At 23.5% G+C, this 25,722-nt stretch overlaps 6 protein-coding genes across 6 annotated transcripts; 4 read left to right on the top strand and 2 right to left on the bottom strand. All coding sequences in view use genetic code 6, as the record gives it.

The window, feature by feature from the left end:
- Positions 1 to 881: 881 nt before the first annotated feature.
- TTHERM_00295480 (hypothetical protein) lies at positions 882 to 5,815 on the bottom strand (the record flags this gene model as incomplete). Its single annotated transcript, XM_001013180.2, has 8 exons — positions 882 to 978; positions 1,035 to 1,469; positions 1,514 to 2,048; positions 2,121 to 3,750; positions 3,897 to 4,039; positions 4,099 to 4,237; positions 4,292 to 5,447; positions 5,580 to 5,815. The coding sequence occupies 8 exons, from the start codon at positions 5,813 to 5,815 to the stop codon at positions 882 to 884; spliced, it is 4,371 nt and encodes a 1,456-aa protein (XP_001013180.2).
- Positions 5,816 to 6,046: 231 nt separating this feature from the next.
- Positions 6,047 to 9,124, top strand: TTHERM_00295500 (glycoside hydrolase family 31 protein; the record flags this gene model as incomplete). Its single annotated transcript, XM_001013182.2, has 8 exons — positions 6,047 to 6,757; positions 6,821 to 6,930; positions 6,980 to 7,077; positions 7,130 to 7,228; positions 7,297 to 7,680; positions 7,739 to 8,045; positions 8,105 to 8,446; positions 8,500 to 9,124. 8 exons carry the CDS (start codon positions 6,047 to 6,049, stop codon positions 9,122 to 9,124), a joined length of 2,676 nt encoding a protein of 891 aa, XP_001013182.2.
- Positions 9,125 to 9,518: 394 nt separating this feature from the next.
- Positions 9,519 to 11,904, top strand: TTHERM_000295499 (von willebrand factor type A domain protein, putative; the record flags this gene model as incomplete). Its single annotated transcript, XM_012796889.1, has 2 exons — positions 9,519 to 9,587; positions 9,649 to 11,904. 2 exons carry the CDS (start codon positions 9,519 to 9,521, stop codon positions 11,902 to 11,904), a joined length of 2,325 nt encoding a protein of 774 aa, XP_012652343.1.
- An 865-nt stretch (positions 11,905 to 12,769) lies between these two features.
- Positions 12,770 to 17,475, top strand: TTHERM_00295510 (von willebrand factor type A domain protein; the record flags this gene model as incomplete). Its single annotated transcript, XM_001013183.3, has 3 exons — positions 12,770 to 13,326; positions 13,460 to 14,584; positions 14,679 to 17,475. The coding sequence occupies exons 1-3, from the start codon at positions 12,917 to 12,919 to the stop codon at positions 17,473 to 17,475; spliced, it is 4,332 nt and encodes a 1,443-aa protein (XP_001013183.2). The 5' UTR covers positions 12,770 to 12,916.
- Positions 17,476 to 18,464: 989 nt separating this feature from the next.
- On the top strand, positions 18,465 to 20,389 carry TTHERM_00295520 (armadillo/beta-catenin repeat protein; the record flags this gene model as incomplete). The annotated part of the gene is made up of 6 exons (XM_001013184.3): positions 18,465 to 18,740; positions 18,797 to 19,162; positions 19,219 to 19,401; positions 19,465 to 19,710; positions 19,768 to 19,959; positions 20,006 to 20,389. The coding sequence occupies 6 exons, from the start codon at positions 18,465 to 18,467 to the stop codon at positions 20,387 to 20,389; spliced, it is 1,647 nt and encodes a 548-aa protein (XP_001013184.2).
- Positions 20,390 to 20,622: 233 nt separating this feature from the next.
- On the bottom strand, positions 20,623 to 24,952 carry TTHERM_00295530 (hypothetical protein; the record flags this gene model as incomplete). Its single annotated transcript, XM_001013185.4, has 7 exons — positions 20,623 to 21,862; positions 21,924 to 22,134; positions 22,190 to 23,983; positions 24,042 to 24,347; positions 24,404 to 24,499; positions 24,546 to 24,722; positions 24,778 to 24,952. 7 exons carry the CDS (start codon positions 24,950 to 24,952, stop codon positions 20,623 to 20,625), a joined length of 3,999 nt encoding a protein of 1,332 aa, XP_001013185.4.
- Between the last annotated feature and the right edge of the window lie 770 nt (positions 24,953 to 25,722).

The following is a 25,722-nucleotide window of genomic DNA, read 5'->3' as shown; positions in this document are numbered from 1 at the left end:
AATATAAATAAGTTAAATATAACTAACAAAACAAATAAAAATATTTATAACCAATAATGTAAATTCATTTGTGTAAATTATCATAAGTATATTAGTAAAATAAAATCATTCACTAAAAAAATAGGATTAAAGATTCTCTTTTAAAAACTTAATCTTTAAAAAAAATAAAATAAATAAATTAAAAAATTGAAATTGTAAAATTGTGATGAATTATAAAATCTTAGATTTTTATTTTAAAATAAAAATTAGCATAATTGGGAAAACAATTCTAATAAATAATTTAACTTGTATGTTTGAGATTTATTTAGAATTTAAAATAATAAGAACCATTTTTAATAATTTAAAATTAAATAAAATCAAATTGAACCAATAAATTGTTCTTTGAAATCTTATTATATCTACTAATAATTCAAAATAAAAATATTTAGTCATTGAGATTATTTAATATAAAAGATCATTATAATTTATTTTATTTAATAAATAAATTTTATAAACAGCAAAACAAATATTTTTATATTATCCTACAATTTTATCTAATTTATACCATATATCTTAAAACTTTATTATTTTATATATTTTTATTTTTATTATTATTATTAAAGTAATTTCTTTAATGTTTGTTAAATTTTTTAGTAAACAAAGCTATGGAAATTATGAAAATAACCTTTTAAATTTAGTCTGATTATTATATTTAATCAAATCTAGTTAATTTGTCTTATTTTTATTTATCTATCAAAAATTTTATTTACAAATAATATTAAAAATCGTTTTTTTAAAAATTATATTTTTTAATAGGTTAACCATTAGTTATCTAAAATGCTACAATATCAATGATTTTTTTATTTTTTTGTAGGTTGATTTTGTCAATTTAATAAATCAACTCAAACTAATTTTTTGTTGTTTAAATAAATTTAAGTGATCGTCAAATTTTACTCTCTCTATATTATTTTCTGTATCTTTTCATTATTACTACTGTTCCTTATTTTATAAAAAAGAAATTAAACAATGAATAAAAATTTTAAATAAATTATTACTCTGTATAAATTTATAATATTTGGATTGGTAATTTAAACAAGTGAGGTAATTATTTGTACAAATCTTAATCTTTTATCTTCAAAACTAGATTTTGTAAAAAATGCTAGCTTGAGATAAACTTAATTATATTATTGTCTAGGTTATTTAACTATAACTCTAAAAAAGAAAATTTATTAATTTATTTAGAAATTTCGTCTGTAAAATGATGGTAATTAATCATTTTTGAATCCAAATATGTTAAAGAGAATTAGCTGCATTGAGACATATTTTCAATTATTGTTGAAACTCTCTATAAATCCATATCAGTGCTATATTATATCCCTTTTAACTCTAAGCAAAATTTTATGCACTTTGTAAAGTACTTCTCAGTAAAACATGAAAAAATACTACTAAGCTAGTTTTCATTATTTTCTGAGCTATTCTATTTGTAATTTCTATAATAAAAATTAGATTGGAAAATAGGGGAAAAAAAAATTACTGCAAAGATATCTTTAGCCTTTTGCTCACAGAAGTTACTTAAATGAATTTAGATAAATGTGCTCTATCTAGCTTGTTTTCTTATTTAAAATAGATTTCAAGAGTATTGACAATTATATGCTAAAAATTTTTAAACTAATCTAAAATATCATCTTATTATAATTCGATTTTAAGCTCTGATAATTAAAGAAAAGTTAAATTTGATAGTCCTTATAAATTATTATTTATTACCAATGATGATAGAATAAATAATTTATTAATTTTACTTTCCACAATATTAGAAATAATTTTTTAACATTTCAAACTATCTATTTCTTCTCTCTCATAAACAAATTTATTGATGTTTAAATTATTTTTAGCAAGATCAAAATAAGATTCAATATCTTGTTATTCTAATTCTTAAATAAAATGGTTGCTTAAGTTAATAGTATTCACATATTCATTATCAAGCTACTTACTAAAATAAAATTTATTATAATTTTATTAGCTTTATAATTCTTATATTGGTTGATAAATAAATCCTGACTTTAAACCTCCTTTTTTTAAAAATAAAAAATAATATTAAAAAAATTAAATTATCTGCGATTTCAATCTAAAATTATATATACTTAGTCGTTAGAAATTAAATTTAATATTTTCTATATCTTTATCTTCCTTGTTGACTATTTGATATTTTCCGAAATGAATATTTACATAAGGATACTGATTTACGTAAAATAAACATTTTTCAAGCAATTTGTTATAGTTTTTAACACTAGTGTCTTTATTTAAAATTTAGTTATTCTTATCATTCTAAAAGTTGAAATATAAATTAAGCTCTAAGCGATCAAGTAGCTTTCCTGAAGAAATGAATCTTTGAAGTCCTTCTATGTCAAATTTATCAGTAGATTTTACAAGCAAATAAATTTTTCTCATTTTTTAACAGCATTTAAAAATATTTTCAAGGAAATAAAAGTTATTTTCTGCAAATATTTAATAGTCTAATTTTATTTTGTAGAGGTCCTTTTGAGTTTAAAGATATGCAAATAAGTTTTAGTCTTTGAAATTACAGTTAGTGATATCTAGCGTGCGCAAGCTTCTATAATTTTATGAATTTTACAAATATGAAAACGAAATCTAATTTCCTGAAAAATCTAATTTAAATAAATTTGAATTTAGCTTTTCAGAAAAAATGTAAAGGTATTAATGGTCAGTACCATTAACATTCTGGCATTAACTAATCTTTAAATGATTCAATTAAGTTAGGTGCCCATAAATAATCCTTATGAGGTCGTCGTTCACTTAGGGGTTTTCACTAATATCTAAATACTAAACTTGCTGTAATAAATCGCTTTGGATGATATGTTTAAAAAGACTTTTACCAGATTGAACAATATGATTCTTTTATATTTATATATTTCTACAAATAAATGTTTCTAAGAAATCTTTAGGTTTATCTTAAAGGAAGAAATTATAGACAGAACTGTATAAGAGAGTTGTGTAAGATATATTTAAGCTCGTTAAGAACTGTGTTTCTTATGTGCCAAGATAGTTCAGAAAATCATCTCTTACTTAAGCTCTAGAAATGTCAAGCTTACGAAGATAAATATTATTAAAAATCAAATAATTAATGTTAGTTAAATCACAACCTCTCATTGTTAATGAATATTTTATATTCATCTAATTAGATTACGCTCTAATACTATAACTCTACTTCCTTATATTAATTTAATCAGCATATTTATCCAAGCTTTTATAGATATCAATATTTTCAAATTAAAATGCTTTTTTAAAATACTCTTCAAGTAATTAGTTACAATCAGAGAAATCCAAGTTATTATTGTTAAAAATGATTTTCTGCTGCACTTTAGAAGGTAAACCTTAATAAATTTAATAGTTAAGTCCTTCAATAATACTTTTTGATGAATCTAATAAATTTTCAATATGCAACTAACTCACATTTTAGATTAAGCTCAAGTTAATATAAGTTATGTATTAAGAGCTGCTTTAAAGATTATTCTCTGTAAAGCTAAAAATTATATTATTGGTAAGCTGAGTAGACATCTTTCTAGGTTCTTCAATATCATATAGCACATATACGTAGATTTATTCAGATCCTTATTAATCGTTTGTTTTTAAAAATAATTTTTAGTAATTTACTTTATTTTCAGTCTTTCCTATATTTATAAAGACTTTTCTTCTTCTTATTTAATCGTGTTGCGTCTTTCTATCTTTGTAGCAAATTATGCTTCTAAATTACTAGTTTTTGTAATAATACATTAAAAATAGTTTCTTTATTTTAAGCATTCATAAAGAATAGATATTAAATTTGATAATGAAGGTTTCAATAATTAATTTATTTTTTTTGTAAGTTAGAAATAAAAAAAATCAATAAATAATTTTACTCTCAATTCTCTGCCATCTTTTTTATTTTATTCAGATGCATCATAGTAAATATAGTAAAATAATTTATTATATAAAAACTAATCCTAATATCTTCCCTTAATAATAGCTCTTTTCTGCCACTTGCCAAAGTACATTGAAATGTCTTTAATTAAATATATTTCAGTAAATGTCTAATAAATATAAAGTATAGTATTTTCTTACTTCCAATATTCTCTAAATTTTAAGAGTAAGGAACATCAATAAAGTTATCAAAATGTATTTTTTCTTTATCTTTTTCATTTAGACATGTGTAAATATATCCCTCTCCATCTAAAATACCAAAATCAAAGTTGCCTTCTACCTTTAATTAGTTTGTAAATAATTAAAAAATTTTAACTTTTTTCATATTATTTACATTTTTTTTAAACAAAGCTTCATTAAATGGTTGAGTGGAATTTTAAGATAGTATTCTTTATTTCACTACAGGATTTAAAAATATTTTAATTTTGCACTCTCCATGTGGCAAATTGTTCTTCAAACAGCCTTCAAATACTAAATTATGATTTTACTTAAAATTTTCTTAAAAGAGTTTATTGATACTCTCTATTTTTTGTAATTAGTCACTTTAACTTTGGGAACTTTTAAATCTAGTTTACTCATAAACCTAAGTTATAAAGTCATGCTGAGCTTAGTTAAAGCAATAGATTAAGTTTTTATATTCTTAATATTATGAATGCTTCTCATTTTGGTTATTAATTTTACCATCATAATAAAAATATAAATCATTCATTTTATAAACAATATAAGCTTTGTTTTTCAAAGCTTAAAAAGGACCTATTTCCATGTAGGATATATTATGAAATAAATACCAATATAAAGGAAATCCTATTTATTAACTTAAACACATTAAAGGTAGCTCTCTTTTTACTTTAGTTATATTTTATGAATACAAGCCATCTCCCATAAAAATATCCATTACTCTTGTTGGTGCCTGATAATATTAAAAATCTTATTAAAGTCTTAAAATTTATTAAAGAATTTAGTTTTCACAACTTAAAATATCTTGCTCATAAGTCCTATTATCTGTATATTTTATTGGTATGGCTATAAACTCTAAACATTGCTATAAAGGATTTATAAAGATAGCATTTTTTGATAGTGAATAAAAATAATTTCCTTCAGCAATTATGGTTAAAACCTTCTATATAAAGTGCATTAATTAGCTTTCTGTTATTTTTTGTATATTTAAAGGTTAAAACTACATCAGCTACTATGAATCCATATTTTGTTGAGGTATATATTACAGCCCTATTATTTTATAGAATACAACACAAACCATATGATCTTTAATTTCTCCTATATAATTTCTAAATCTCAGACTATAAAATTGTTAATATTTTACTTTTATATCATCATTTTAAATTATTAGCTCATAATCTTTTAAAACTAATTTTTCTGAGTAAGAGGAGTATACTCTAGGAAGATCAAATACAAATTACCTGAAATCATTAAAATCATAATCTAAGTAATCTACTGCCCCAAATAATATCTCAAGCTATTAGTTATCGCTACTATATTTGTAAATAAAATATTATCATTAAAGTATTAAAGAGCAAATATTTAAAGCTATTTAAATAAGTGTGAAACTATCAAAATTTAAATGAGCTTTTCTACATATTTGCCATTTGTTAAATAATAATTACCTATGTTTTTCTGAAACAAATTGTAGCTTATTGTTTTTTAATTACAATATCTCTACATTCTAAATCTTATGATCATCTTTCAGAAATTGTATCACCTCTTCTTAAATTTTGTGAAAATCAAAGGTAAATATATCCTTTTCTATTTCTTTAACTTTATAATCGAATTATTGCCTTTAATCTAGTTTAAAAATTAACTTTTAAAAGCTAAAGTCTAGATTTGCCTATAATTGTGCCATGATTTGTATTTTTAACTTCGCTTGTATTAATTGCAAATATATAAATAGTTTTTACTAATTTAATTAATGTATTAAAAAGAATTTTAGATATCAAGCAATAAAGCTATAAATAAACAAAAATCCATCAGATATTAGGCACCTTGGTAATTTATTTAAAAAATAATTAAAAATCTTGAAGTTAAATTATTAACAAAAAGATTGAGTATATTTTTATCATATATGTTAATAAATATGAAAAGCGCTTTTTTGATACTTGCAATTCTGATTAGTTGTGTACTTTCGTAATCCTAAACTTATTACTATGATAAGGTGGATGATAAAATAGTTAATGGAACTGTAGTTCAACAAAAATTCAAGAGAAACAGTCAATCGCTGCCAAACGGTATTTAGAATGTCGTAGAGGATATTCAAATATTGATTACTAGCTAGGATGCAAATATTTTAGATATATAAATAAAGCCTTTGGAAAAAACGGATAAAATCTATGAATTTATTGAGTTAGAGCCATTTAATTCTTTGTATAATGAAACTATTAATAATAATGTTAAAAGTGAAAGTGAATACATTTACAGCACAGAAATTATTAATAACGGAATTAAGGTCACAAGAAAAGAAACTAATGAAGTTATATTTGATACTTCACCTTTCTCCTTTTTGCTAAACTAAGTTTACATGGAAGTTTCTACAATAATGCCTACTATAAATTTATTTGGGTTAGGTGAAAGAAACTATAAACATCTTCGTTTACCTCCAGGAGTATATACCTTGTATGGCAGAGATGAACCATCTGTAATTGAACAAGGAAGATCAGGTGGTAATGTTTATTCATCTCATCCTATGTATTTAATGAGAGAGTAATCAGGTAATTTCCATGTAGTGTTTCTGAAAAATAGTGCTGGTATAGATGCTGAAATTAGATAAAATTCTGTTACTTTTAAAGCAGTATAATTATTTTTTTCAAATCAATCTATTTATTTATTTATATTTGAATGCTTTTCACAAAAGATTGGAGGTATAGCTCATTTTAAGCTATTTTTAGGAGATAAAAATCCAGAAACCGCAATAAAAATGTATCATAAATACCTTGGTGGTGGCTACATAATTCCTCCTTTTTGGTAAATAGTCAAGTTTAAATTCTTAGATTGAGATATTTTTATGAAATAGGTCATTAGGTTTTCATCAATCTAGATGGGGATACAAAAGTGGAAATCAATTAAATTCTGTAGTCGACTAATACATATAGTCAAATATTCCTATTGATAGTAATAATCTAAAAATAGTAAATATATAAATTTGAATTTATTAAAAAAACAGCTATTTGGTCAGATATAGATTACTTTAAAAGTAAAAAGACATTTGCAATTGACAGAGACAACTATTAAAAAGAAGATTTCAATCGTCTTAAAAAAAAATGTATCGCTTGCTTGAAATTTCTTTGTTTTATATTTAATTCTTATTTTTCTTAAAAAAAATGATAACAGAGATCAAATTTATTGGAATTATTGATAGTGCAATTGGAGCAGATTAAAATATTGGTGGCTTAGCTAATATCGAAGAATATGATGCCTTTTGTAGATCTCCTGTTTCAGGTGAATATTTCAAAGGCAACTAATGGGCAGGAGATTCTTATTTTGTTGATTTCTTTAACCCTAATTCTGAAAAGTTATTTGAAGATGGTATTAAAGAAATGGAAAGTCATTTACTTAAAATAGATGGAATATGGCTTGACATGAATGAACCTGCTAATTTCTGCAATGGAGAGTGTGGGTGGAGACGTTATAGTAAACCAGATAAATCATTTATAGCTTAGCCTTTTAATTTTCCTTATGTCATAGGATAAAGAGACCTTGCAACTAAAACTTTACGTAATTTTTAATTATTGATAATTCATTTATAAACTAACTAACAAATCATCTATAAAAGCCCCTCATTTGTTACATTATGGATATTATTATCACAAAGATGTTCATAATATGTATGGAATGGCTGAAACATATATCACTTACAAAATACTAAAAAAAACTTAATCTCAACCATTTATTTTGACCAGAAGTTCTTTCCCTGGTACAGGAAAATATTCTTTTAAGTGGAGTGGAGATAATCATTCCAATTTTGAGTTTCTTTAAACATCTTTGCCAACTTAAATCTTATTTAACATATTTGGTATTCCTATGATTGGGTCGGATATTTGCGGTTTCATGGGAAATACTACACCCGAACTTTGCACTAGGTAATTTTAAATTTAAGTAGCTATTAAATTATTAAAGAATTAAATAAACAAAATAAAAGATGGATTTAATTAGGTATCACTTATCCTTTTGCAAGAAACCATAATAATGACCAAGCTCAAAATTAAGAATTATATGCATTAGGTGAATAAGTTAAATCAACATCTAGAAAAAATTTGAAATTTAGATATTCAATTTTAAAACATATGTACACACTTTTTATCAAATCAGAGAGAGTAGGCACAATACAAAGACCTCTCTTCTTTGAATTCCCTGACTGTGAGTAATGCTACTAAGATGATGTCTTAGACTTTTAATTTATGATGGGCTCTGAACTTTTATTTACCCCAGTTCTTCAAGAAAACATTGATTCAATCAAGCCTTTGTTCCCTTAAGGCAAATGGTAAAATACTTTATTTTATCAATTAAATTTTTAAATGTGAAATATATTAAAAGGTTTGACCTCCTTACAGGTATGGAGACTTCCTCAAGTTCTTCTAATCAAGGAAAAAGAAGAAAAGTGTATAATCCTTTAGATGCAGTTATACCTGTATTTTTAAGAGATGGGTATGGTATTGCACGCTAGGAAACCAAAGGAGTTATCAACACAAAGCAGCTTGATGATAACTTTAATTTAATTTTTGGCTTAAGAGAATAGAATGAAGATGAAGTTGAAAAGTAAAGCTTATCTTATCTGTATTCTTCACAGATTACAATGCTTGACCTTGGCTAATAATAATATTTTGATGAATCTCACATTGAAAATGTTTGCATGGAAAATAAACAGTGTGTTTTCACAGTTGATCTAGAGATTAGCAAAGATAAATAAAATAATTTCTCATTCAAAATCAAAACTTCTAAAAAGATTCAATCATCCATAAAATTCAAACAAATAACCTTATATGGTGCCCCACAATTTATTTCAAACAATCTGCAAATTTGTGAGATTAACAAACAACATGTATTTAAGGTATCGAAGCTTTCTACTAAAGGCAGCTACGATCTAGTATTTACATCTAATATAAAATTCTCAGATTTCTCATCAGACAATGAATTGGTATTGTGTTTCAAGAGTGTTTGATTAAATAAAATTATTTATCTGAAGAAATATAATTTATTTTTATTACTGCATGTTATATCAATATTTGATACACTTTATTTCATCTATTTTCAGAAAAAAACAATAACAAAAATTGCGCAAATTTAAGAAAGATAAATAAATAAGTAAATAAATAAATTATACCTTATATTTATTGAATTAGTATTTTTTAATTATAACCACATTTCCTAATTTTGTAAGCAAAATATCCAATGCAAAAAATTGTTTAAAATTAATTAATTTTCATCTCAAATCAATCATCTATAAAATACAAATTCAGGCAAAAAGAAATATATATTTTTTTTAATTTAGTAGTATTAGTTGTTGTCATAGTATTAGTCATAGCTATCAAAAATAACTAAAATTATTATTTTGAATGAAGATTGTAAAATTATTTTCAATAGTGATCTTATGTATCAGTGCTGTATTTACTTAATCTAGCAATGTAATCAAGCATTTTCAATTTAAATTATCAAAAAGTTAATGCATTTATATAAATAATAAAGGAGCTCTAAAAAATTATTTAATATGGTTAAAATTGCCACTACTCTTGTAATTCATGCATTGGAAACAAATTTTATGAATGTACTTCTTGTTAAAATCTAACTGGTAATTATAATAATACTATTATAAATCCAAAATATTACATTGATGGTGTATCCTATTTATCTTAATAAAACCTTTCGGTGCTTTATGGAGAATGCACATGTAGTCCAAATAAAGATCAATATTCTTTTCAGATAGGTTAAGGATGTGCCAAAGACTAATCTTTAGAAAGATACTTAGATTTAGCCCTAAAAGCTCTCATTTATTCTAATTTAGGAATGTCTGGAGTTTACTTTTTAACTTCATTAAAAATTTTTTATTTGGTAGACCTCATTGAAACATTACAATATTTTGGAAATTTTGCTATGATCAATCATAAAAATATAGGAAAAAGCAATGATTAAATATCTACTTATCTAAATTTTAATCCAACATTCTTGCTAAACCATGATAATAGTAGTTTTATTTAATTCTTCTAAGATACAATAAATAATAACATTAAACCTTAAAGTATAAAAATTATTTCCCAAATCCCTACTCAAAACTAGTTAGAATAATAAGCTAATAGTAGTACTATAGATTAAACACCTTTGCTAGTGTAGTAGTATAGTTTCTAAATGTTAAACTAGCTGTAAAATAGTTAATTTAAGTTAAGTTAAGCACTTGATGGATTAGGAAGTGATTTCTCTTACTTTCAATTAGGTATAAATTTCTAAATGGTGCTTCTTTGCAGCTATATAATATTGGCTTTATTTTTGTTATCTCATTTTTTAGTATTCGAAAAAAAGTATCTGCCTTAATCAAAAGTTTTTAGCACATCGTCGGACGAGAAAAAAAGAGAGAATAAATAAATAGATAATAGCAACTATCTTTAGAAATATTAATATGAAAACTCTAAATATTATCAAATATATCAGTATGTTATAAACCTCTCACTAACCTTCTACTATTTATGCTTAAACGAATAGCTAATTTACTTACAGATATCTTTCTACTTAGGCTAAAAAGATAAAAAAGATATAATTGCTATATGTATCTTTTTTTTCATTTCAGCTGTAAATTTAGTACAATTGATTTACTTTAGCAGGAGATCAAGCATGCCAACAACAAACTAAAAGACTGTTATTTTTGATCATATTAAATTTATAAATAAAGGAAAATAAAGATATGTCACTATTGTAAAACTTATATTTAAAGTTTCAGAGACTATTATTTTCTACTAGCTGTATAGTAACACAACATTATAAATAATTATTCTCCTGTCTCTTGCTTTTTTGCAATTTCTATTCTCTATTTACATCAAAGCTTTTGTTTTCACTTAATATAACGCATTATATACTATTTAGCAGGCTATTAAAATCATACTATTGGTGTTACATCTTGTAATTTAATTAGTAGAATAATCTTCTGATTAAAGTAGCTTAGATAAGCTCAATTTATGTTTAACAGCTCTTTAATTTTGCTACACCTTTGCTGTGTTATTCTACAATCTTGTAATGTATTTATAGGATTTGTGTTTTTATTGTTTTAATAAAGGTGATCAAAAATTAAATTTTTCTTCTGTAAGTCCACTATCAAATTAAAGTTTTGCTAATAACAGCAACTATGGCAAAGAGAATTAAAAATTGATAAATTTATAAAAGAGTGAAAACATAATAAGTCTTAATCAATCATAACTTTAAGAGAGCGTTATTGAATAAATTCCTTCCTTTAGAGAAATAGATTAAAAATAGTAACACAATTAGTAGTTACCTTAAAAATTATAACCTCAAAATAGACAGTAATACAAAAATAGTGAGTACTTTAATCTAGGATTCCAACGAAAAGTAGGGCATTAAACAGAGCTTATTATAAATCCAATAAATAAAAACCCGGATTTTGAAGATGTTTTATAAAAAGAGTCTAATTTTAATAAAAAAAATACCAATTAACAAAAAAATATTTAAATTTATGAGGAGGATAATAATAAAAAAGTCTTAAAATCTCAAATTTATAGTTACTATAACGAAGAGTAGTAGAACAATCTCAAGTAAACTCCAATTTAAATGATTTAAAATATTCGATAAAAATAAGAAAAACAATAAGAGTAACAATTGAAGCCATTTTAATAACCCCCAAATAATAACTAAAATATTTATGAAATGTTTAATGCTGTTAAAGAAAACGTAAATTATAATAACACAAATAAAGCTCATATGACTACTTATAGAAAATGAAATTGATAAATATAAATATGATTTTATCTATAAATATTTAATAAAGTCAAAGTAATTTATTTAGCTTTTGATTACAATAATATTTCATTTTACAAGTTTTTATTTCTTTTTTTAAATAAAAAAATTATTTTAGAAATTTAAATGGTTAAAAGTAATTAAATTTGAGTATTGCTTTTATTTTATTTCATTTATTTTTTTTCTATCTGTTTCTACTTTTATTTTAATAAAATTTTAATTGAAAATAAATAACTTCAAAATAATGAAAATATAAACTATTTTATAAAAGAAATATTAATAAATCCATTAAAAAAATTACATACTATTTTGTTACTTAGAGGTATGATGCAAAATAGATTTATTTTTATAAATGTTCTTCAATAAATTAAAAAACTATTTAAAAATTGGAGAAAATTTTTTATTTTTATTAGAATTATTGATAATTTGAATAATAAATAAATATATAGATAGATCAATTTATTCTTTGTTTCATTCATTTATTTATTTATTTACTTTATTTTATTTTATTAGAATTACATAAGAACATAAGTAAAGTGTTTAAATTTTATACAGTGCTTAAAATAAATAAATAAATAAATTCTTGTTAAAAATGAACAGAATGTATATATAAATATGAATGAATTAATGATGAATCGATTATTTAAGTTATTAGGCTTCAAACAAATGAAAATATAAGAATTTGCTGAACTGTTATTTAGTTGCATAAATTTAAAAAAAAATAACATTGATAATCAATCCCAGAGAAGAGTTATAAAGACTATAACAAGAGGAGAAGAATTTTTTTAAAGCTTTTTTAAAGGCTTTTATATTAATTTCAATTTTATTGATTAATAACTTTATAATTACTGCAATTTAATTAAAAAGCATAAAAAGTTAATAAAGTTAAATAATATAAAGGATACGAGTATAGGGGAAGACATAATTTTGCTGTTTGATAAACACAAAATCGTAGTAAGTGAAGCAAATAGTTCTCTTCATTGTTCTAAAGTAATTTATGAGTTAAGATATAATATTAAAGCAAAAAAGTGAAACTCACCCTGACATTTCAGGTGAAAAATTGTTTACTGAATAGTAGCATTTAGTATAATAAGATGAAAATGCCAAAAGTAACAACATCAAAGATTTGTAAGGTCATGAATAGAAAAATGAAGCTGCTATCAGCAGTAATAAAATTAAGGATAACCTACCAAGCAATAATACTGATATGCTTGATAAGATTTTTGGAGTGAAAAATTTAAAAAATAGTTTAATTTAAGGTTCTGTTGAATAATAAAGCTCGAATAACAGTAGTATAATTGGAGAAGAAGGTTCTTATGAAAATATTTTATAAGATTGTCTCCACTAACTTAATGAGATAGATGTAATTAAAAACGATGAAAAAAACTAACATAGAATCAATGATAGGTAAAAATAAATCAAATTACTATAATAGAAATTTTTTTTTTTTTTGACAATATTTTATTAAATTTCAATTATGTACAACAAACATCTAATAAAATAAATTATAAAATTGAATAATTTTTTTAATTTACAAAAGTAACGAGATGCAAGATAAGGAAACGAATACTAATCTAAATTTAACTGCTGAAGAAAATGCTAACCCAAAAGTTATTGACGCCACTGAAAATGCTATTAATATGCTTTTAAAAAGAGCATATGATAATGTAAATTTATCTGAAAGTAGTATTTTGCAAGAATAATCAGAATAGCAAGGAATCAAAGATGAAAAAAATTAGAAACAAATACTTTTTGACCAGTTTTAAAATAAGAGCAATGATGCTCAAAAAGTCTAAATTAAACGAGTACAATCCTAAGAAAATTTAGAAAACAAATAAAATTCTCAATCACCAAGCATAAAGTTAATAATTAATGATGCTTAGGATTCTACTCCTTAATCTCTGTATTTAGAAACTAAAGAAAGCATTGTTCAAGATAAGGATAATAACTTTTTGTAAGGTAATACTCCAGAATCTCAAGATGCCAACTGTTCAAATTTTTTATCTGTCAGTTAACATAATGGTGATAATTCTGCTCCTAATGTATCGCTTTTTGCCTAGATGACTAAATAGTAAAATAAAAAAGATATGAAGAACTGGGCCTTTAACAAGAGTTTTGTAGGCAGAGGTTCAGGTAATTTAACAACTACTGCTATTGGAGCGAATGGTAATAATTTGAGTTCTATGTCTTCTTTTGTTTTGCAAAAGAAAGTAAGTATGCAACATTAATAAGGGGGATTAGGAGATAGCAAAGATTTTGACCAGCTAAATGATAGCACAAACAATAGTAGATCTATTATAGAATAATTAAGTGAATCAGTACCAGCAAGCTCTTAGCCTAAAAAAACTCTTAGCTTAATTGGGAGCAATAAAAAAAACATTAAAATAACTAACACAACAAGCAAAGAATTAAAAAAATATAATTTTTAAGATGACGATATCATAAAAGTTGATATTTAAGCTTACTAAAAACTTGCATAAAGTTTTAATATTAGTTAAAATATTACTATTTCTACCAAAACAATGCTTAGCTATTAATTATAAACAATCACATAAAAAAACTTAGTCAATCATAAAACAGTAAATCCTGACTCTCCTACAAAAATTCAAAGTGAAGAAAAAAAAGTATTTTAGTTAAATTCAGCAAATAACAGCTCAGAAGATTAGTAAATCTTTTATGTTTTTAATTTATAATCACTTATTATTTTTTTTAAATTGTAAATTTTAAAAAAATGTTAATAAAAATATAAATAACAAAAGATAGAAGGGAGTAATTGCTGAATAAAATTAAGAATAGACAGAAGTTATTAACAAAATTGAATAAACTATTACAAAGAAAATAGTTATCCCAGTGCTTTTATCTGTAAAAACAGAAGAATAAATGATATCATATTAGTATTTTGATTAGCTTGATACCCACCCTAGCTAAAAAGATATTCATAGTCTTCATTAAATAGATTAAAAAAGTGAACACTAAATTATGGAAAATATAGAAAGATAAAGAAGTTTATCAATTGAAAAATTGCATGAAGTAGCTAATCATGATGAAATAAATGAAAATAAGTAAGATCTAACACATAATCATGATTCAAGTGGATATCAATCAGATTAAGACCAAAGTAATAATCGTGATATAACAAAGATATTAGATGGCTTGCTGACAGTTGAAAAGTAATAAACAGATGAAAATACTCATGATAAGTAACCAAAAATAGAAGAAAAAGACTAGAGTGAAGGATAGCAAGAGGAATTTGAATAAAATGAGACTCACTCGCTTAGAAAAATTTCATAAAAAAAAGTTTTAATTAAATCAATATAACGCAAAGTAAAAACAAATAAAGAAAAAGTTCAAAAAGCCTTGAATGAAGAAGACAAAGAAAACTAAACTAAATCTTAATAACATAGAATATCGAGCAATGTTAAAAATATTTCAGGTCAGTTTAGTCTTGGCTAATTATAGCCTATGAGATTTCCTATTGATTTAATATGTGTAATTGATACAAGTGGATCTATGAATGGACAGCCACTGGACTTATTGAAAGAAACTTTGCTTTTCTTAGTAGACCTTTTATAAACTGGAGATAGAATCTGTTTAATTTAATTTTCTACAAATGCCTAGCGTTTGACACCACTACTTTCTATTGAATCTAAAGATAACATAAAGAGCATTAAAAATGAAATTAATAGATTGGTTGCCAAGGGTGGAACAAATATATGTCAAGGTATGTAACTTGCATTTGATGTACTTAAGTAAAGGAGATACAAAAACCCAATTACTAGTGTTTTTCTTTTAAGTGATGGATTAAATGATGGTGCTGAAAATAAAATTAGAGACTTATTAAAGTAATTAAATTTTTATTAAAATTATAATGAAGAAAATTTTACAATTCAAACTTTTGGGTTTGGTAAGGATCATGATCCAAATTTAATGGATAAAATTTCTTAATTGATGGACGGTAACTTTTATTATATTGGTGACATCCATAGAATTGATGAGTGCTTTATTGATGCTCTAGGTGGTTTATTTTCTGTAATTAGCCAGAACGTTTCGATAAATGTATAAGTACCTTAAGAAATGAGAGAATAGATTAGGATAGTTAAAACATATGGAGATATCTGGCACACAAAAGAGCCCTATTATGAATACTCAATAAATATAAATCAATTACTCAGCGGTGTCTCTAAAGACTACATTTTGGAAATGGAATTAGATTCTAAACTTATTGAGGATTTGTAATGCATTCATGAAATCCATTCTGAAGAAGAAATATAATCTTCAGAGAATATTGGAAGTAATAAAAATTTTGATCTCAATTTAATTTCTTGCTAAGCTACTTCAGAATAACTAAAAAATTCAAAGTAATCTATGAATATATTAGAAGCTTAGTTAATTGCTTCAAATATGTCTCTTGGTTTAAATAATTTTTCTGCTTCTTAGCCAAGCCTTCCAAAGGATTAGCTTAGTGCAAAGTAATGCTAAAGCTAATCTGAAAGTGAATCCTTTTCTCCAGATTTGATGTAAAGAGAAAAAAATTAGTTTGTTTAAATTAGACAAGAAAAAGCTGATAATTAATGTAATATTTCTTCTGGTGCCGAGTTCATATTTGAAAAATATGGTTCATGTACAAACAACTTAGCTTAACAGGCAGGTTTGAATTCATAATCAGAGCTATCATAATAGTCTATGAATACCCTTACTAATGGAGCAGAAGAAGCTTTTGCTTCATCATCACATGTACAACTAGATAAAAAGGAATAAAGGAGTATTCCTGAAATGAATAGCGATTAAATTATTAAGAAAGATGTACTCAACTTACAAAATCATAGGCAGATATAAGAAAATTTAGTGAAATTGCACTATTTAAGAGTAAAGGGAGCAGAAGGTCTTGAAAAATGTTAAGCATTAGCTCTTTAGAAGAAATTTGATGAAGGTAACGAATATGTTAGTAAACTTTTATAAGAATTGAACGAACAACCAGAAGAAACAAAAAAACATTTACAGAAGCTAATTTTAGATCTTACTGAAGCTTAAGATACTCTTAGCAAAAAAGTAGGAGAGTAAATAGGATGGCATCGTATGATTTCATGTAAACGTATGCATATGGAATAGCGTTCTGCAGGAACAGATTTAACATACTAAAATTCTGTATAAAAAATAATGGTTTAGCGCAGAAAGAGCTTTAAAGATTAGAATTCTATCTAAAGCCTTACAGAGACGATAACTAAGCTTTAAAGTTCCGGAGCAGCATTTAGCAGTTCTTAAAAAGAAAAGAAAGATAAAGATGAGTCGAATAATTTAAATTCAACCTCTTCTGATTCTTCAGATAGTGACTCTGACCAAAGTGGAGATGAATAAAAACCAAAATAAATGAGTGACAATGGTATTTTGAGGAAAAAGAAGTCTTTTACTGTAAATCCTTCTCATTCTTACTAATCTAAAGATTAATAAGATTCAGATAATAATAACTGTGAAGAAGATATTAAAAATAATAAATAATAAATTGAAAATTCAAAAACAATACAAGAAAATAGTAATCTGAAAATTTAGTAAGATTGATTGGCAGATTGATTAAGTTTATTAAAAAAGCTGATTATTTTTCTTCAAATAAATAAATGTGTTATAATTATTTTATTCAATAATAAATTTAAATAGATTTTCTCGATTCTAAAACAAATAAATTAATAAATAAATAAATTTTGGTTCTATTCATGCTTATTTAATATATCCACAGCCTATAAAATAATATTAATTTTATCCTTAGATTTAAAGACGAGTTTATTTAGATAATGTTTATTTATTTATTTACTTACTTACTTACAATACTATCTATACTTTCTTAAATTCTTGAATTAATAATAACTGATAATAGCTCTATTTCAAAATCATGTTTTTTAAATTACAGCAAAAATTCTTTAACTTTTTTGAGAAAGAAATTTGACATCTTGTTTTAAGAAAATTGGTATTTAATTTGAAAAATATTTGAAGTGATTTTTATAATCGATAATAAATAAGTGAGTAAGTAGGCAAATAAGTAAATATAAAAAAAATATTTTTAGATATTGAAATAAATATAAATAAATAAATATATTAATATATAACAGAATCTCTTATTTTTGATACTTTAAAGTTTATTTGATTATGCTAATTTTACTTACAAAAGTGGCAATCAAATTTTATACTTAACATAATAAAATATTATTATTATTTTTATATAAATAGCTAGCATGACTTTCCTTTCATATAATATTATTTTATATATTGTAGGATATTTATTAACCACTTTATTTTGTTATTTTAAAAAACTCTCTCTTAAAACATTTATAATCAAAAAATTAAAGCAGATTTTAGCTAAAAATCTAAATTTTATCTGATTAAAGAATTAAATAGCTGTAAATATCCCTATTATCTTATTTACGCGGGTATATAAGGAGCTGTTAATTAATAAAAAAGATATATTGAATTATTTTCTAAATTTTTAATTTTTTGCCAAATTAATTAATATTATTAAGCAAGCAACACAATTATTAAATTCCAAGCGAAAGCTTATGATTGAAGATAGTAACATAGATGATAGCAAATTAAAAAACTATTTAGAACCCTAAAATGATGAAGAAGAAGAGGAACCTATAGAAAAAATGATTATCAACAAGAAGAGAGAAAATTTTTAAGTTTAAATAAGGAACTCTAAAAAGAAATAAATCTTGCAAAATAACAGAGTAAAAATGTACTAAAAATATGTTAAAGAAATCATACATGAAAATGGAGAGTAATCTTAGTCTATTAAATCTATGATACCAGAACATATTCTTTAAAGCCCTTAAGTATCCGAATAAAAATTAAGAATATTTGATAATTTTATTAATTTATTTATAAATAGAAATTACAAATATACCTTAACCAGTTTATTGAAGATTTCAAAAAGGAGTTTGAAAATTACAATCCTCAAGATTATAGTGCACTTTTTAAGAGTTTAAACCATTTGCGTTAGTTTAGTTTTTTATAATAATCAGCTTCTGTTATCACATAACTTATTCAAAGCAATTTACATAATATTTTGATATAACTTATAAGTCCTGATTTTGATAGCTAACTAAGATATGAAGCTGCTTGGCTTTTGACTAATTGCCTAGCAGCATCAAACTGCGAAGATTTAGATTTTATTACGAGAAATAATTATGTTAACATTTTAGAAGCATTTGCCTCTCTTTACTAATTATGGGATAATGAAAAGTTATTTGAAATTGTAAATAAGCTTAATTTAAATATCTTTATACTATTCATTTTTTCATTAAAATTCAGGGTATTTGGGGTTTGACAAATTTATGTGTAGATATAAAAGAGGCAGCAGAACTTTTCTACTAGAAATACGGATTTGAAAAGATTGAAGAAAAGTTTATCACCTACCAAAATAACATAGACATTTAGGAAAATTTATCTTGGATGATGACAGTGTTCTCATAATATAATAAAATATTTACAAAAGTAATTAAGAATATTCAATGCCATTATTTTATAATAAATCCTTTCATTTTGTTTATTTATTAGGCAGATAAAATGACTTTTCTTAAATTAGCAGAAAAGTAAGTAATGCAAAATACTAATTCTTCGATACAACACTATGGGATTAGGATTATTTATTAACTGACTATTGATGATGATTGCTGCCAAGCAATAGTAAAAAGAGAAAAGCTTATTGATTTTTTATTATAGCTTACACATAACTCCTAATATATTAGTTATGTGATTGGTATTATGGGGAATATAATTGCTTGCCAATATGAAGTTTCATAAGTAAATTATTAATGGCAGTTTAATTTTATTTACTTGAACATATTAATTTATTAATAGATTTTAATGAATCATAACATTTTAGAATATCTCTCTATAGCTCTAGATAATGTTAGAGTTGATGTGAGAAAAGAGTCTATGTGGTGCATAGCTAATTTATTGACAGGATCTGAAGAGGAAATTTAATAAATTTTAGATTATAATAGATTAATTGAAAAAGTATTTAGAATAGCAAGAATTGATACAATTTAAGTAAGCTCTATTGAAATGAAACTATCTAATATATTTTTTTAATTAGGTTATATATGAAGTATGCATGGGATTGGTTAATTGCTTGGTGAAGGCTAATAATTTTTAGATAATGAAGTTAGTATAAATGGGAATTTTAGAAATTTTTGTATCATTTTTTATGATTTAGGATGTGAATATTGTCACAAAAACACTTTAAGGAGTAGGATTCCTCCTAGATTATGGATAAAATATTAAATAATCAGACTAAGAAAATCCTATAAAATCAAATTTATAATAGCTTGGATTTAACCAAATTCTCTCTTCATTATAATGTCATCCTCATGACATAGTTTATGATTTATCTACAGAAATATTAAATGAACATTACTCATCTGATATTAAAAACCAATAATTAACTAATAATAATTAAATGGAGGAGTGTGAAATATGATGAAAGATAAAATATCAATTCAATCTAAAGTTGAATAATAAGTTTTGATTGCAATATTTTAAAAAATAATTTATTTTATATTTATTAATTGAGATTATTTGTTAAATTTAAAATATGTAAATGATGATTAAATATTTTTTATTTAGAAATTAACTTTTTTAAATTGAAGCTATTTATCATGTATTTATTAAACACTCAACAAAATATAAAGAAATGTACAATAAATAGGAATTTCATTTATTTAATTTTGTATTTGTTTCAGCTAATTTTAATAAATCTGTAGCTGATAGGGCAAATAATTTATCATCATCAAACAATTCTTTATTAAAATCAGATTAGTTTGAATTATATTCTATTAAATTTAATTTTTTATTCTAAATATTTGAAGTGTCTTAAGTATTTATAAAATTGTTATATTTCTAATTGTTATGTTTCTCGTTTGATTAAAGTAATGCTTTGTTTTTTTCATAATAATTAAATGCCTATTAGCTTGATTAAACATCTTCATATTGTACTTTTTTTCCATTTTTTGGAGATTCCTCATCAAATAAACCTTCATCTGCTTCATCTTCCATCATATTATAGTAATTCTAATATTAAACAGAATTTAGAGTATCAGTTAAACCTTAATTTGGTGCCTTTTGAAATGAATTTAATTTCTCGTTTGTGAAGAATTTTTTTAAATCTAAATTATTAACATGAATTATTTATTTTAAATCGTCTTATGATAATTAATTTTTAAATTAATCTATGTCAAATTATTCATTAAAATTTAAAAATTCACTCTCAAATTCAGTTGGAATATTTGATAATACTTAAGGGCTTGATTAAGTAATTTATATGGGACTTGGTTGATCTTACTTTTTAGAATCATCAATTTTTTTCTTTTGTACTTAATCAGGTTGATTTATCATATTTGTATCTAATGGATGTATATTTTTGTTGCTATTTTTCATAGACGGAACAATATTTTATTACTAAACTATTTAAACTTAATCATTTTTGTTATTTTTTTAGTTATTTTAATTAATTATTTTAATTTAATTTGCATTATTTTTTAAGTTTTATTGAACTTTTAATCCATATTAATTCATGGTTTTAGGAGTTTCATTTTGCTAAAATTAAGAAGGTATATTTTGGGTTTTTAAATGGCTTAAGCGAAGATTAGAACTATTACTGCTTTCTAAGCTACTCACTGGTAACAACATATCTAGTGATCCTTTTTTATCACCACTATATTGCTATATTATTTCTTTGACATCATTTATTTTTTTTTCAAATTTTTTTTACTAATCTTCTTCATTTTTTTATTATAAAATATTTCTTTAGTTTATCATTTATTAATTATTGATATTTTAAGAATTATTCTCTTTATCTCTTTCATTTTCTGCAATGTATTATGCTGCCATTGATGCAGTTCCCAAAATATCTCTATCATTAAAATCATCAAATTCATTGAAATCATATTTTTCCCTTTTTAGTTTTTAAAATTGATAGGCAATTTAAAATTTTTGCTTATTATTTAGAAAATTACTTTTATTGTTTAATTGACGGAGAAGTTTACAAGTATGTTTTTTATTCCGATTTTACGAATTCTTAGTCAAATGTCACAGTCTTACTTCTTTTTTACTTTTATTCTTTTACTAAACAGCTTTTTGGAGCTTTTGGGTCTTAGGATCTTCCTCTTTTATTTGAAGCATTAGTGTTAATATTTTCTTAGACAGATTTAGAATGCTTCATATTTCCTAGTTTAAAAATAGATTTGAAATTAAAGAAAAATTGAATAAAATATTTATTTACCAATTTAGTTTTTTATTGAATTTTTATTCTTGTCTTTTTAATTGTTAGTTATCTTCTCATAGCCCTATTATTAGTAGGCTTGCTTTTATTTTTATTACTTTAGTTATTACTTTTTATCACTTTAAATTTCATTTTCACTTTTATCACTTTGGCTCTCTTGTTCTTTGTCACTATAATCATTATCAACATCTTCATCATCATCACCTTACCTTTGACTGTTATTTTCATCATAATCATCTTCTTCATTTTAAGATTAGTTTTTATCATCATCATCTTCACTTTCGCTTTGATCTTCTTCATCTGAAGTAAGAACTATTTCTCCATCAACTAAATGAGCTTATAAGTAAAGTTCAAAATCCTACATTTCTTATGGAGTAAAGGTATTTTGGGCATTAAGATAAAGCTACTTAAGATATGCTTCTTTTTCTAATTTTTTAATTTCTTCTTTCATTTATTCACTTTAGTTTTGTTAATTATTATCTTTGTTTTAAATTTCTTAGCCTTTTTTTTATTTAGAGTGCTTGTATTTACCAACTCCATATTTCTAATCATTTTAATCAATATCCTGCTATATTTGATTAGCCAAATCTTTTAATTGATTTATCATTTCTATAGGGTTTTGGACAGATTCAACATCAAAATCTTCAAATTTTTTCAATTCTAAAATCTTATTTAATTCTGACTAATTTTATTTTACTATTTATTGTTTTTACTTTTGGAGGTTATTGATATTATTACTAATATTGCTTTTTTTCTAGCCATTAGAAGATTTTGGACGATTGATTGCTGAGTTTCTACTTTTGTGTTATTTTTAACTGCTTAATTATTTAGATTTTTAAGTTTACTTAAAGAATTCTTTTTTATACTCTTCTTCTAGCTAAATAAGCTCTTCGATTGAGCATTCAGGATAAAGCTATTTAATTGAGGCTCTTATATTTTCTCTTAAAAAGCTCTCTGAAACCAAATCTTACATAGGTTAGATGTTACTTTTTGCAGTCTTTTAGTTATTAGAGTTAACCTTTTACTTATTAGTTTTAGAAGGTGTAGTTTTTTGTTGCTGTTTTTTTTATTTAAGAGATCTTTCTCTCTACTCTTATTATAGATCTGATTAATTCAATGATTCTTATTATAAGTCTGCTTATTCTAGTTCTTCTTCGCTTTCATCAGGTTAGTTTTAAATTTATTCATATGATGCTTTTTAATGAAGAGATTAACGAGAGTCCCTTTTTTATTAATTTTATAAAATTAAGCCTCCTCCTCCAGGTCTCTTAATTTACATAGCTTTTCTCTCTTCTTCTTCCTACTCTATAGTTTTAATTTTTGCTTTTTAGAGCTATATTAGTTATTCTTACCTAAGTATCTCTAGTTTAAGCCTCTTTTTTTCTTTTTCCTCATCTTACTTCTCTTTTTCTTCTTTTTGTTTTTTCATCAACTCTTTTACACGATTACGTGTAGCTTGATCAAATTATTCTTTTGATATTTCTGGTTTTTAAATATCCCTACTAGTATTTTGCTATGATACATTCTGTCTTGATGTTTAGTGAGTTGACTAAGATTAGCTAGTTTATTTAGAGACACTTTTTCTTCTTTTAAGCTTATCTTGCTGTTGTAAAAGCTATTCTTGCTTTTATTATTGTTAATCTTTCTCTTTGCGTTTCTTTTTTTCTTTGAACTGTTGTGTTTTTTATTAGTTTCTCTTTCTTATTTCTTCTTCTTGCTTTTTGAGCTTCTCCTTCAACTTTTGCATTTCAACTTATTTCTACTGTTTCTAAATTTCTTAAATTTCCTTTTCAGCTAATTAATTCCATTATAATAATTTTATAAAAGGAAAATATGTATTTATAAAAACTACTTTTATAACGAATGTTGCTCTTTCTAATCAGATCATCTATATCGCCTTTGTTTTTTTGATCTTTTTCTTAATTATTTTATTCATTATTTTGGTTTAGCTATACTGGAGCTTGCTGGACTATTAGCTAGTTTTAAAAACCTTGTTAACTCTAAAAGCGATTTTTCTTTGGCATCATTATATCAACAAATTCTTCGCAATCACTGGAAAAATTAGAAACATTAGTTACAGGCTAAATCATGGAAATATCTTTCTTAACGATTGCAGTTTCTTACTGTATTTATTCGAGTTTTTTCTACTATCTCCTTTCTAATTATATCAATTATATAACTTTTCTATAATCTTCTTTTCAAATAATTAATTACCTTTTAGACTCAAATAATTTTGATTTTAAAATTGGCATTCATTTTATTAATCTTAACTTTCATTCCTTGACTTTTGCTATTACTATATTAGGTTTTCTAAAATTAAATTAAAATTTTATTTAGCTATTGCTTATAATTTTACTTAAGTTTTGTTGTGAATTTTATTATATAACTCCGTTTCCATTCATTAATGCTGTTTTTTATTTAGATTTTGATTTTTCAGATTAACCCTACGCAAGTTATGCAGCATTTGTCTGTTATAACTTTGATGGTATTTTCTTCTATGGTAATGCGTAGCTCAATGGAACTGCTTAGCCTACTTTATAATAAAATATTACGTTATCTCTACGAATAAATATTAACAATAAACTTACATTTACTAAAATTATTTTGAAAAGGGTTTTATTTTTAATCATTTTACGCTGACTAACTGCTCTGAATTTATGAAGATATGTTAAAACTTAAGGTATTTTCAATTTTTTTGCCTATAAATTTATTTTAATTTGGTTACTAATTAAGTTATTAATGAGATTGTATCTAATTTTCCATCTTAAAACTCCTTAAAAAATTTGAAATTGCTATCAAAATTTAATTTTTATAAAGATATTATCTCTGTGATTTGTATATTTTTTAAATTATGTATGTAAGCAAAGAATATTTTCAAATTATTAATTTTCAATCAGAGAGCCATTAAAAAATTTAAATTTAATTATATCTTAATAATTTACCTTTTTATATTGATTAATATGTGTTTATGTATGAATGTATGTAGGCTTATTATCATATTTTTTTTTTTAAATTCACAAAATTTACTAACCAGGAAATATCAAATAAATTTATTGTTAATTCGTATTTACTACAAATAGCTAGCTTGTAAATAATTAGTAGATGTAATAAAAAAAATATTAAAAACTTTTTAGAATCAAAAATAATAAATAAACTATTTTGGAAAAAAATATTTTTTAAATTAAAATTTAAAAAAATTTATTTGATTGATTTAAAATAAATGTTTTTTTAGAATTAAATATCATCAATTATTATTTAAATATTTTTGAGTGGATGTGTATTTTAAGAAAATTTATTTTGCCAAAACTTTAGAATAAGATAAAAGAATGATTTTTAAAAATTTAAAATAAATCAAGCTTGGTTTAAAAATACAAAAGAAATTATAAAGAGTTTTAATCAAATATTTTTCTCTAAAAATCTAAAACTTTTTTTAGAAAAACTAGTCTGAACTCAAAACTTTTGATTGATTAAATATTTTAAAGAAATGTTATAATTTATCTTATAATGAATTAATATTTAAACTAATTATAGAA

Source organism: Tetrahymena thermophila (genome assembly GCF_000189635.1).
Source record: "Tetrahymena thermophila SB210 genomic scaffold scf_8254688, whole genome shotgun sequence".
Lineage (NCBI taxonomy): Eukaryota > Ciliophora > Oligohymenophorea > Hymenostomatida > Tetrahymenidae > Tetrahymena > Tetrahymena thermophila.
This window is presented reverse-complemented; position numbering and strand designations above follow the sequence as displayed.